Below are 14,618 nucleotides of genomic sequence, written 5' to 3' on the forward strand. Positions count from 1 at the left end.
GATACGGACACGAAAAAGTGAACTTTAGAATATTAAGGGTTACAATTCATTAATGCTCTTGCCCCAAAAAAAAAAAAAAGAAATTCAATAATGCTCTAGTTCGATGATGATAAAATGTTTCTTGCAGCCAAGGCTTTATAATTATTATCGAGAAAAGGATGATCCAGCAAAGCATAAAAAGCTCACGCAACAGTCCACCGTCCAATCAAATTAATTTATCAGTTCGAGTACGTTGAATCGTTCAGAGTAACAAAATCTGACTTCTATATTTTTGAAAGCAAGACCGTTTCCGGTTTTGCAGTTTAAGTACAACACCATGACAGAATCAAGAGAATATTTACCATCTAAGAATGCGGCAGCAAATGATAACTTTGAAAGCCGATGACTTCGATTAAAAAAAAATTAAATAATGTAATGCTACTACATTTAGATCAGTAGGAGAATTTTGAGGGAAAAGAAGGGGGGAAAAGTAAACAAAGAATAGAACTTATTCTGCTGAGTCTATATGGGTAAAAAATAAAAAATAAAAAATAAAGGAAGTGCAGGTATGTACAGAAAGAGATTCAGTCCTGCTTAACGTAATGGTAGCGGCCTCTTTCCTCTGAGAATGAAGAACTAGTTGGCGCTACTCTTCAGCCTTGCTTGAGCCTTCGAGTTTCTCTCTCAGGCTGAGAATAAAATCCCTAATTCTGTGTTACAGGCGCAGAGACTAAATCCCTAATACTGTATGTTATGAATTACAGGTGCAGTAAGTATTCTCTCTCTTGTACTACTGATGAAGCTTCATGTATAGTGACCCAGCTTGATCACCATAACGCTTATATCATCAAAAGAGCCTCGTGAAGCTGACAACTCTACAAGCTTTTTACAGGCCAACAATGGCTGTGGCTTATCACTTCCAACACAAAAAGAACGAGCAATATCCACTGCTTCCTGATTAGTAACCTGGAAAAGTAGAGAAAGAAGAAAGCTTGATAAACTTGAGAAAATGATATTTTCTGGGTGGAATTTTGATGACATATTATGAACATTTTAAGTAATTTGATCAGTTTTATACCTTATCCCATAGTCCATCTGAAGCTAGTATTAACAAGTCATGTTCATCTTCAATTTTGAGAATTTTAGTTTCAGGTTCCGCTGTCACCCATTGCTTCAGGTGCTTATCTCCAATTCCTCTAGACACAGCAAGAGATCCCTGGATCCTCCAAACTCCATGGCATAGATCTACATAGCCACCCTATAAGACAACTCAAACCCAGTATGCTTCAGAAACTGATCAAACTAAAACAAGAAACAATTTAGAGATTGATATTATATATCAGGATCAGAAGCATACCAGAGCTTCAATTCTGCCCCTCTCGTCTTCCCTTGAGGGCCGGTGATCAGATGTGAGGGCCTCGGCTTCGCCTCCCCTGGAAAGGACAGCACGACAATCACCAACATTGGACACAATGAGGTTGCCGTTTCTGATCAATGCCGTTACACAGCAAGAGCCACCTTGTACATCCTCTTTTAGGAACTCCAAATCTGTGGTCAAGTAACCATGTTTCACTGCCTCTTCAATGCCGTCGCTGTTGTCGTCATCTTCGTTCTCACTCCTCCTAATTACTTCTTTCAAGACATTATTTTCCAAGTTATGAGCAGCAAATTCCGCAGCTTTTGCTCCCCCATGCCCATCGAATATCCCAAAGAAAGCCTGTCATGATACACGACACAGCGCATTTGGATGTGAACTTTACGCCACTTGCATTTAATTATTAAATTTCAAAGTAGAGGTCATGGTTTCATTCATTCAACAATCAACAGTTCCAGGAGTAACCGTGCCCGATCGAGTCATCCAAAAAATTATATGTATTGCGAGAGATGAAGTTCTTAATCATTAAGTTTTCCAAACAGACTAGTCAAACTAAAGAAAAATTCAAATGGGAAAAAGGGAAAGATCTTTTTTTCTTTTTTTCTTTTTTGGGGGTGAGGGGGGGTTTGGGGGTTGCCGGGTTGGGAATACCTGGTTTTGTTTTCCTTGTAGATTAACGGCAGTCGAATAACGGTCCTCCATGAACTCCCTCTTTCCCCTCTTGCAATACACAGAAAACCCATTGCCTTCAGCCTCCATGAAATCACGAGACGCCGCAGACGGCGTTGCCGGGGCACCAAAAGCGAGAGACGCGACGGGAATATCAAGCCTGGCAGGCCTCTTCCTCTTCAAGAGGGAGTTCGTGGGCGAGGAAGAGGAAGACGACGGAGCAGAAGTGGAAACAGAAGGAGAGGGAGGAGCGGGCAAAGCGATTGGAGGCTTGAGGAGCCTGAAGCAGGAAGAAGGAGGGGAAGAAGGAGGAGATATGAGGGAGTTCATGTTGTTGCAGAAGAGGGAAGGAGAGGTAGGGACAGCGATGGAGCAAGACATATTGGAAGTGGGATAGAATAGAGTGTATTGAAGAGGAAGAAGATAATTTATATGAAAGATTGTGATTTTGGTTTGGGTAAGAAATCGTCAAAGGTTGGAAATGGTGAGGGAGGGGAATGAATAAAATGAAAGAGGAAATTAGAAGAGGCGAATATGAAGGGGGGACTATTTTTGCGTGTACATAGTGCGGCAAACTGCGCATTAATGGTCAACTTTTAAATGAAAACGTTGTGTTTGACCAGATGATCATTTGGGTTTTGGGGCCACCCCTCAATTGTCATTTTTACCCCTCCCTCTTTTTCCTTAATAAGCAAGAAAATATTCATGCAGTATCACATCTTTAATCTTTGATTAAAATTTTAGATCTCATCTTCTCAAGAAAGAAAAACAGATCTCAAGAAAATATGGCCAGAGATCTCATGTGATTTTCTCTAATATATTTTGCAATGCCCTTCCTTTCTAATTTTTTTTATCTAATCATTGAATTGTATATAAAATAAGAAAAATTTTAAAATCTCAAAGTTTCAAAATGGTATAGAGTTTTATATTTTTATATTTTTCAAATATAAAAATGTATAATATTGATAAATTTTCTTAAAAAATTATGAAAAATATAAAACTCTACTATGTTAGGATTTCAATGTATCAAAATATTTCTTATTTTAAATAAAATTCAATGATAAAAAAAAGAAAACAAAAGAAACTTTATAAATGACATTAGAAAAAGGCACGTTAAAAGATCCTTAACCTGAAATTATGAGGTAGTTATTTGAAATGATCTGAATATATACGCAAAAGACAGGGAAATCCCAGAGGGGTAAGATTGTAAAGTGGGGAGAAAAGAAGGAGGCAGGGTGGTATGGATGGGGAAGAAGGCACGTCGGTGAGGAATAGCTGCTCATAATTTGGGAATGTTTGAAAGGGATTGCTTATAGGACTCGATCAAATTTCACTTTATTGTTTCCACGTCGTCCCCAACCAAAAAAACAAAGCCGTTATTGTTCACTCACAATTCGTTCACAATCTTGCAACCTTGTCGAATTTGAAATAGGCTATGTATTGTGTAAAATCTAAGACATGTTATACATTTCTAACAAATTTCAAAATAAAATAGAATTAATTAACTTCACGTTTATTAACAAAGAGTAATCGTTATTTTAAAAATTATTACACTCCTCTGTTTAAAAATATAACACCCTTAATAAAGTAATTATCTACTCTTTAATTAATTTTATATTTTTATATTTATCTCTTTTAAACATCTTACAATAAATATAAAATTATTGTCGACAGGGCACTTTTAAAAAAACAATGATTATACTTTAAAAAATTAAAAATGTCTTATATTTTTTAACATCCAACTCTTTAAAAAGTGTCTTGTATTTTTAATAAAGGAAGTAAAAATATACTTCTTCTGTAGATATTTTTTAAAGGGTTAGATATTTTAAAAAGACCAAAAATTTTTAATATTTTAATGTGCAATTAATGTTTTTTTAAGTACCCATAATAAATAAATTATTTTATATTTATTTTATAGTGAAACATCTTATTAGAGTAGGATTTAGTTAAAAATATCTTATATTTTTTAACAGATGAAATGTAACCTTTTAATTGTGTCTTTCTTTGCCGTAAAAATCATAATAAATTATTGTTTAAAAATTCATATCATAATAAATTCCAAAAAAAATTACTCTAAATTTTTCTTACATTATATGCAACTCTCTTAAGTGTGAGGTTGTGGGTTTAGCATTTAATAGGTACTTTTTTTAGTTTTATTGATAAGTCATATCCAATATATTTCATCAAAATTAAAAAAATTTAAATTTTGTTAATTATATCTAAAAATTTAATTATTTTTTAACTTTATTCTTATCAAATATTTATACTTTAAAAATAAAATACTCGACATTTAATGACTTTCACACCATTTAATAAAGATAAAGACGTAAAAATAGTTATAATAATCATTGGGCTACTTTATAAACATAACCAAAGCAAATACTACTTTGGTCCCATTTATAGAGGAGAGAATGTTTGTTTTGATCATATTTATAAAACACCTCAATGATTAACATATTTGTCTTTACCATCTTGTTCCTGCTAAATGTAAGAAGATTTATTAAATACTAAAGTATTTTATTTTAAAGTAGGTATATTTAATAAGAGTAAAGTTAAAAACTTATTAAATTTTTTAACAGAGTCAATAAAGTTTAATATTTTTTTAATTCTAATAAAAATGTTAAAAATTATTTATAAACACGATTAAAAGGAGTCTCTCTTTATTCTATAAACAGGATCAAAGAAATATGGGGTGTGTGTAGATTCCTCTCCTAATGGGAGAGCTTCCCAGTGATTTATTATATAGCATATTTCAGCCAATATTTTGGATAATATTAAATAATTCTATTAAAATAAATTGCAGATTGGCAAATAAAATTATGTGAGACCTTGAAGTAAGAAGTGGCATTACTGTAAAATTGTGTGTTTCCAAGAAAGGGTTGGATACGCGTGACACGGGTTCTGAAGCAGTGAAGCATGGTTTAGAAGGAGCGTATCGAATGTGTTGCCAAGAGTGTGAAGGGATAATATGGAAAACAGATAAGGCAAAATGGCCAAACCAAGTAGTTTCCACGATTAGCCGAAACATGATTATCATTTTACCTTATCATTGAATCCAATCCATTCATGTTACTTTCTGAGTTTCCGAGTATATAATTAAATTTTCGATAAAACATAATAATTCGTCATATTTATTTTAAATTTACATAGTTCAAGATTAAACAATCCCCCCTCCCTCACTATTGTTGTCTACCCTATACAATACGATACTCTGAATGTTCACCACTTCATTGAATGGAGGTGTGAAGTGAATCGGCAATGTGAAATTGAAATAATCAATGATCTTTGGTCAAGAAACTGAAAAAGATGGTTCCATCTAGTAATAATTTAGCCCATGATTTAAGCCATGTTTGGTATTGTGATTGGGATTGACAATGAGAATAAGAATGAGAATAACATTTTAAAATTATATTTGGTATAAGATAATAATTGCAGAGAATACTTATTTTTATTTTATTTTATAATTAAATATAAATTATGAAAAGATTATATAATATTTTTGAAAAACTTGCTCAAAAAACTATTTTTGAAAAACAATAAAAAGAAAAAATTGTAACTTTATCCCTCATTTAATGATGCGATCACTCTCCTTCCCAATGAGCAATCACGGTGCAAAAGAGCCACTGCCTCTGCTCTCCAACTACTACCCATTTTTCCCCCCTCCTCCTTTTTTGGTTGCCCTTCTAGTTTTTCATCATGCTTTTGTTATCATTATCACCGTGTGGTAGAAATTAATTAACCTTCAATGCTTTTGTTGCTCTTTTTCTTACCACAAATATCATATAAATTTTATTTACTTTTTTGTTTGAGCAAACTCCTACTAAATAATCATGCAATATTTATGTTTATTCATTTTTTAATTTACTTAACATCAACACATTGGGCTTACGGTATTACATTATCCAAGTGAGCATCAATATCATATTCACAAATATTGTTCTTTTAAATTCTAAATTTCATAATACATTTCAAATTTTCGTTTAGCCACACATATGATACTCACATGTGACACAAGCACACTAATATCATATTACCTATCATAAACTTCTCATTTTGATATATATTCATAGTTTGAAAATTCAATTCAAATTCAACTCCTCATTTATGTAAGATCTAGATTTATATACTAATATATGGTTTATAGCATGCCTTCACATTTACAACTTCAATCATAGGTGTAAATAAATTCATTTTCACATTAAAAGTCAATTAACAAACAACTATTCAGAACAGGATTTCTCTGATTATTTTAAACCTTTAAGAGGTTAGAGATTTACCTCTCAATATATGCTTTTAAGCCCAAAATGGTGCCCAGACGATTAATATACAATTAATTGAGTCTAAACTCAATTAACATTGCTACAAATATACTTTTAACTCCCACTTTCCATTTTTAAAATACCTAATGCCCTTATTTTTTACAATTAGGCTTACCTATTAGGTACATTAATTCTCTTTAACTTTATATAACTTCATTAAACTCTCATATTGTCATTGATGGCTTCCAACCACCTCAAAAACACACATTAATGGCTCATTTTCAGATTTTTATGGTCACCCACTACCATTAATGCATAAAACCACTTATTAATGGTTTCAACTACTAAACTAACTTCTATTAACTCTATTTAGGTTAATGAATTTGGACCTATAACTTATATGATTGAAATTATTTTTTATTATCAAATCCTAACAAAAAAAAAACTTCAAGAAAATGGGCTAAAAAGGAAGAAGAACAAGTTAAGAGACTTATCCTTGGAGCTTAGTGGCTTCAAAATGCTCAAATCTCTCTTTAAAAACAAACCCTAGCAAAGTTACCTGCTTCTTCTCGTGCTCCCTTTTCTTTCTCTTATGATTTTTGCATCAGTTTACATCTTATCTTTGTAGAAAGTGTATCGTGTACAATGGCACTTCACATTGTGATGGTCTATGCGTTGTAACATATGGCAGAGTTATTTTTCATTGTTTTTCTCACTTTTTTATGTCCGAATGTCCTGACTTCACTTTAAACTCAATCATAGGGCTGAAAATACAACTTAAAACATTCGTTAGCTCTCTATAATCATACACCACATAAATTTACTTAATTATCCTCATACACTTAGCTAATTTATGGTTAAATTTTTTGAATGTTACAAAATGAACTTTTCCCAATACTAGTCCTAGACCCAACCCTCCAACTTCATTCCTTCATACTAGACAAGGCCTTAAAGTTGTGAAATCAAGTCATGCTACTGATATGATGACCTGTTAGCGAGCAATTTGTAAGTATTTTTTGAGTTCAGAGACATGTCCTCGCTTTGCTAAGTCATCAGGACCCAACTTACTTAAACTTTCTTTTATTTTAAAAGAAAAGTAATTATTAAAATGGTTGAGAAATTCTTAGATAGACTCAATATACATTATCCATAATCCATTCAATAAAAATATGATATTCAGATGGTATTAAATATAAATTGATCATAACATTAATAATAATAGAACGAGAAAATGCAATAAATTAAATAAGCATTTTATTATAAAAATAAAATTATTAAAAAATAATAAAACATAAGATTTTATTAAATTAAATTATTATAATTTTATTAAATAAATTATAAATAACATGATGTACCAGTCCATCTAAGTATTTATCTTAAATGGCTAATAAAAATATGGATGGAGAAGGGAAGGGCATGAAAGTGACAACGTTAGGGTTTAGGAAAAAGCCGGGAGCATAAAGAAGGGAACACCTTTTGTTTGCAAAAGCCCAAAATTGATGATAAAAAGTACAGCTGAAAAGCTTTCACAATACGAAGAACACTAAAAGGAGATTTCGCTTTTTGGCACACAAGGTGAATAACTCGAGCCATCATTCCAAGGTCTAATTATAAGGAAGTTTCCCCCTTTATTTAAAAGAGAATGCCAAAAAAAAAAAAAAAAAGCAGAAGCATCATGTGTTTAACAAGGCAAAGACCTCTTCCTAAAAACAAAAGTGCAGGAAAAAAGTCTTCAAATTACAATGGCACTGAATGCCGTATTGTCAATAAAAATATAAGCCATGGGTGCTACGTGAAGAACATGTCCATTTCTAGTATAAATATTGGGACTGAATTACGGTTTTTACTTTTCAAAAGTGCTGGATCCTAACAAACGTGATACACACTGCAATTATAATTTCTTTCTTCTCGGTGAATTACTGCAATTCCAATTTGAGCTCTCAATATTCAGCCTGATGGCCACTAGAACAAATAATAAATTTCGCATGAATCTCAGTCCTCAGATGCGTTCATACTTCATAGTGTGAGAGGATGTTCCTTTTTAAAACAGCAAAAGTCCACATGGAATTCTCACCCCAAAAACAAAAAAGCCCACATCAAATTATCACACCAAAAACAAAAAAAGCCCACATGGAATTCTCACCCCAAAACAAAAAAAGCCCACACAAATCCCTCAAATACTTATTTTTTACATTGAATCCCTTAAATGCATAGTCAACAATATGAACCTGTTTCAAAGTATAAGTATTTTTAAAGGAATTTTTGTTTCATTTTATACATATTTTTAGAAACTTAAAATAACAATTATTAATATTTTTCTACTATATCTCTATTTACTTCAATAATTTTAATTTATTCAACACATTAACAAGAATATTGTAATGCTAATATACATCATATTCGTATTATCATTACTTTTTTTTTTCCAATACTCGATTTTTTTATTTTTGTTCTTTTATTCAGAGACAATACATCATTGACTTCTTTTTTAAAATTCTGGTTTCAATCCATCCTAGTTCAGACGGCCCACTCACAAGTAGCCTCGTATAACTTTTATTTGCAACTTGCAAGGAAATGAAGCATCACATCATGGATCATGGGAAATCTGCTACTGTAGAAAACTGCAAAACCACAACCTTGATAGAAATATAGAATCATGTGAGCATGTTCCATATTCTAAAAATATATGAGACATTAAGTAATTTTCACAATTATTTTTTTATTATACTCCAAATTCATTTATTACTATGATATCTTTGAATTTTAATTGTCATGATTAAAACACTTGTATTAAGTTATATGATATTGGATGAGAGCATAATTGAAAAATATGTATAATTTCTTGAAAGATTAAGATTTCACCAGAACGTGAATTAGTCAAGGGAGTATGATTCAAGATCCCTACTTTTATATAAATTTTTTAATACCCTGCATAAAAATAGTTCCTTGCTAGGAATTTCTACACTTTGGTAAAGCTTCCCAAGCAAGAAATGCAGACAAGAGGCAATCTCATCCTGAATGGGAAGTGAGATTTTGGCAGCTGTGGCGGCTAAAGTAAAGAACGATCCGCTTTTAAGTTGGTAACTAGCAATTGCAAAAGCACAATGAATTAGAAGAGTTGAGGAGCACAGCATTCAAATCCAGTGCTATTATTAATAAAGAAGGCCACGAACACAACACAGCAACTAATATATAAACATCATGAGCATGGAAAACTCATTCTCATCCACAGCAATGCTTGCTGTGTAGGAAGGTGTCCTAAGATTTTTCCAATCTCATCACTCGATAAGTTGATGATTACTGTCATTTATTTCACAACCTACAATAAGTTTATGAGCCCTAACAGTGCTCTAAATGTTCAACCTTTTCAAGGGATTCAGATCCCAAAAAATTTACTAGCATAACATCTGCAACAGCTCTATACTTTTCCCAACATTCACGGTTCAAAAGCGAGAAATATGTTGAATTCTGGAGGTACTATCACGAAACTCAGTCCCTTAGATGTTCATTAATGATTGCGATCATATTCACAAATCATGACAGGTCTGTAGGCTCATCACAGTTGTTCACAATATACCTCCAGTGAGTTGATTGCCAATGCCAAGAAAACTAAGACTCAGAGCAAAAATGGCACAATTTTAAGGAAATATAGTTGCTCCAGCGTTCTCCCAGAGCAACAGTAGAAACTAGCTGCGGGAGATATAGTTAAAAAAAAAAAAACAACACAATGGCTATTGCTTTAAGGGAACGAGTCAAATGGGTATTGAAAAAGAATCCTCAATGACAAGATTGTGAAGCTTCAATAATTGAAATTCTCCTATGAAAATGAAACCCTAACAATAGGATACGAAGAAGAGAGGTGCACGTGCTCCAGCTCCAAAGGAATGTAACCCTAACCCTAAATTCTGCTTTGACGGTTGCTTCTGACTGCTGAGGGTGGAAGCAGAACAGCGCAAGGAGCCTTTTCTCGTAGAGCAACGGGTTTGATTGATCGGACGGCCGAATCGAGAAACATGTGATTTGGCGGTGGATGTGCTTTCTATGCAGTCCGCACCGCGAGGCCCAAGCCTGTTTATCATTCATGTCATTTATTTAGTTATTTAGCTTAATAAAGATATTTCTTTTATATTAAAAATATATATTTATAAAACATTTCTTCAACATTATTGATGTTATAAAAAATTTAATGTGATATTAATAATTAATTTTTATTCTATAATAACCTATAAGCATATTTTAGTCTATCAATTTTAATATGTATAATTATAAAAAAATTCTCTTATATTTTCTAGATTTAAAGAATTCATTTAAATAAATAAATGGATAAAAACAATGTTCCGCAGAAATTAGGCCAACCGAATTAACTTTTGGTGGAGCTTGGACCTTTTTTCGGCCGCATGGAATTGTACTCGAGTCTCTGGGTAATGTAAACCTCTTTTTTTTTTTTTTGAATGAAAAGAAAGCTCTACTAGAAACAAAATTAACTGTACAAAATACCAAAACCTGAAAAAAAATGAGCACCACCTTTCACTGTCTACCCTCCCTTAATTGAGCAGGTTGAAAGCAAAAGGTGTCAAAAGAATTATGGTTAAGCAAGCCATTCCTAATAATATCAAGAACAAAAAAACTATGATCATCATAAGAGAAATCGAAGGAAATACTTCAATCTCTAAGAATAAGCCGTCTGATACTCCAATCTCTAAGAATAAGCTGTGATACTCTAATTTTTAAAAATAAGCTGTCTGATGCCCAAGATAAGCTCTTGTAGTAAGTGATCGCAATCGGAATCCCTGGTAATAAGATTGTAGCTATCAGCAGATAGGATGTTTACCTCAAATTTTCTATACCCCTCATTCTAGCACCTTTGAAGTCCTTCACGAATAGAATAGAGGATTGTAGAGTAATTTGGAGAGATACTCATCCTTGCAAAGGAGCCCATCTCTATCTCACATGTATTCTTTCTTAACATAGTAGCACATAACTTGTTTTCTTCAGCATCTAATTGCCTGGATACCTTAAGTCTCATATAATCAAAAACATGAATGTTGTGGTTTAGGCTAGATGACTCATGTTGCTTTAAGGGATTTAATGAGTTCATCATTTTTCTATCTTGGATTACCTTGAATAAGATAGATTCAGCCCTTGAATGTTGGTTACACGCATCATTATTGAAAAGGTAGATACATCTTTAACGTCCAAAGGTCTTGGCAAGTGTAATCAAGAATTGTCTTCCACTCCTCCTTTTGTGTCTCTTCATTGCCTAGAGTAGACCTTAAATTCCAGTTTATCCATTGTAACATATTGTGCCTCTTGAATTCATTCCAATGTGTCTAGTCAACCAACTATCTCCATGCTTTCTGCCTCCTTACAGTCTCTAAATAAATGGATCTCATCCTTTGCTTCATCACATCCTTGAGGGCACATGTTAGAATGAAGTAACACTCTTCTTCGGCGAAGATAAGTCACGTGGACAGTCTCATGAACCATCAACCATAGTAGGAATTTCATCAAACCATCAACCATAGTAGGAATTTCATCAAAACATCAACCATAGTAGGAATTTAATCTTCTCAAGAACTTTTAATCGCCAGATGGATCTCCAATTGAAAGCTGGTTGCCCTAAAGTACTTGCAATTAAACAGTCATAAGCAAATTTAATAGAAAACTAACCATTTCTCAAGTATTTCCAAACAAAAAAAATTTCTCACTCCTATTAAAACAAGTCCCAGTGTGAGTTAGAATGTTAACTACATTTTTTTCAGCCAACTGAAATAACTTTTGGTAGAGCTTGGACCCTTTTTTGGCCGCATGAAATTGAACTAGATTTTCTAGGTGAGGTAAACCCTTGTTTTTGAAATAATAGTTTAAAACTTAAAAGCCAATATTCAAGACCCACCATTATTTATCATTTGGGCCAAGTGAATCTCATGGTCCAGGGCCCAAGTAAGAACAAAAATTGGGCCAAGACAAGCCCAATTTGTCAATTTCTTAAGCTTGATATTCTAATCTTTTAAAATAACTTGATATGATTTTTATTGAAAGATATGCTCGCATTTTTTAACATATTCTGAACAAAATTATTTCTAAAAAGAAGATACAAGTAAGCAATTTAAAAAAATAAATAGATAAAGTAAAAGTTGCCCACCCCCATTTTTTCCTCCTCCAATAATTGCAATTATTTGCAAATATAGGCTTTGGAGCTGGAGTCATGAATCATGGTTTATCCATTTTTCTAATTTCTAATACAGCTGATTCTTCTTGCCACGGGAACGGAATACAGAAAATCTCCCGGAAACCACATGGCCAAAACAAATTCCATCAAAAGATTCTCGTGGGTAAAGGATATGGGATTTAAATAATAGATCATATAAATTAGTTATGGTTAGCTTTTTTAGGGAACAAGATTTGGTATATACTACATTTTCATTGGTCCTCCCCCTTGAGGTTAATGAACACGAAGCTGCCAAATTATATTACTGACTTGGCTTTATCCTAGTCAACTCATTCTCTGCCCATGTTAATAGTTTTGAATTTTCTGTTCGCACACACACGAAACGTTTTATGATATTATCCACCATTTTCAATTTTGCCCCATTTTTTATGGATTTGGTTAGGTAATAGAAATCTCAGCGCCTTGTCAATTCACTCGTACTATTCTCACCGTCATAGCCCATGCTTCACGTTGCTAATTAATTAAGAGATGAGAACGACTTCATTCATAATGATGGAATCCAATTAATCAGCCAAGCTGAATAATTTGAGCATCCGATGGAGTTGAATTAATTTCTCGGGATCAGCTTTCACTCCGATGACACATCATTGGACGTGGTCAATTATATTATACTATTTTTTTTCAGTTACAACTCATTCGCGTGGCTCAGAATATCTTGCTGTTGAAGTAAATCCATGATCATCCATACAGCAATTAAAAATTACAATTGTGTTATTATTATTTATAGTTTCAAGGTAAATTCAATGATTTTGCTCGTTATTCCACGCACGCTCCTTCGTCGTGTCGCCGCAAGTTACCATTTCTGAATCGTTTTAAAACCTTTTCGTCAAAATGTGGATAAGTCCTATTTGGTGGGAGAAGGGGGGAAAAAAACCATATATTTTCATTATAATTTGGTATCCAAAATTTGAGATGTTAGAGTTTAACCTACAGATGCCAGTTCAGCTTTTTATAAATGACGACAGCAATGTCTATTTGGCAGCTGACATAATTAAGCATTTGAATTTGAATTCAACAAATACAACGTGTGAGTGTGTTTTTTTTTTTTTTTGAAAAAAAATCTGACGAAGCATCTTGTCATCCGCATGCTAGACGCACCACTCGCTCCTGAAAATGCGGGCAAAAAAAATCAACAGAGTAATTACGAAGGCTTTTTATTCAGTTGCAGGTAAAATAGCAAGCAAATGAAATGGTCAATGAAGTTTAGTAGGATATAATATAATTGATAAGTTTATAGTGTCTATTTTAAAAAACAGAAAAATTTTATCATTAGGTTTGGTTGGGATAAAAAAATCACCGCTTGATCACGTTCATGTAATGGTATTTCACTCCTCTTGTTTATTTAATTTTTTTATATATATATCTATCCCACAGATATAGTTGAATTCAATACCATCCGTCCTTGCATTCACACGAGTCATGCATTGCTCAATAGGTTTACGTTTTATATACATAATCCGATAAATACAAACACAGTCCTCTATTCATTTATTAATAATTTGATTATAATTAGTTGAAGTAGTGCAATGCGATTTTCTTAAGTCCATGGCAAAATAAATAAATATATTAGTATATGAAAGAGCCCAACCAAACCTCTAGTCTTGGTATATGAAAAATAAATAGTGCTATAGTAGGTAAGATAATTTGCGCTTGACCTACTTGAGGTAATTTATAATAATTAATTTCACTGAAAAGTCGTTGAGATTAAATGGACGGGAATTTAATTATATTTTGGTTGGGATGATGGACTGAGGTCTCTCTCTTGTTTTATTTGGAATCCCATCTCTGCAAATGGTTCCATAAAACCTAATTTTCGGTATTGTTCTGCATTCTATTATTTTAAGTTGTATATTGTATGTTGATAAGGAAATGCACAATACCGATACTGCACCAAAATAATGAATAAAATCAGTGAGAATTTCTGTGAGTTCTAAAGCTTTGTGATTGAGAAAAAACATTTTAGGAACATTTGAGCTTTTTTTTTTTTTTTAAACTTTGTTTGTTTTCATTCCTATCGTATATCTAGCATTCTGAGCATTATTTGAGAGAAGTAATTATATTATTTTTTTATGCATACCAAATATTATTTACACTCCAGGTTACC

General features: G+C 32.7%; 1 protein-coding gene and 1 non-coding gene across 2 annotated transcripts; both read right to left on the reverse strand.

Annotated features, from left to right (window-relative positions):
• Nucleotides 1–200: 200 nt before the first annotated feature.
• LOC129318810 (probable protein phosphatase 2C 25) lies at nt 201–2,581 on the reverse strand. The gene is made up of 4 exons (XM_054963774.1): nt 2,006–2,581; nt 1,337–1,696; nt 1,058–1,237; nt 201–945 (listed from the first exon to the last, which is right to left on the reverse strand). Exons 1-4 carry the CDS (start codon nt 2,402–2,404, stop codon nt 784–786), a joined length of 1,101 nt encoding a protein of 366 aa, XP_054819749.1. The 5' UTR covers nt 2,405–2,581; the 3' UTR covers nt 201–783.
• Nucleotides 2,582–9,765: 7,184 nt separating this feature from the next.
• Nucleotides 9,766–9,849, reverse strand: LOC129319100 (small nucleolar RNA SNORD25). Its single transcript, XR_008595412.1, has one exon. It is a non-coding gene; the product is annotated as a small nucleolar RNA SNORD25 (small nucleolar RNA).
• Between the last annotated feature and the right edge of the window lie 4,769 nt (nt 9,850–14,618).

The sequence above is a fragment of the Prosopis cineraria genome, unplaced genomic scaffold (assembly GCF_029017545.1).
Source record: "Prosopis cineraria cultivar Desert tree isolate PC_DT_omini unplaced genomic scaffold, ASM2901754v1 PC8, whole genome shotgun sequence".
Lineage (NCBI taxonomy): Eukaryota > Viridiplantae > Streptophyta > Magnoliopsida > Fabales > Fabaceae > Prosopis > Prosopis cineraria.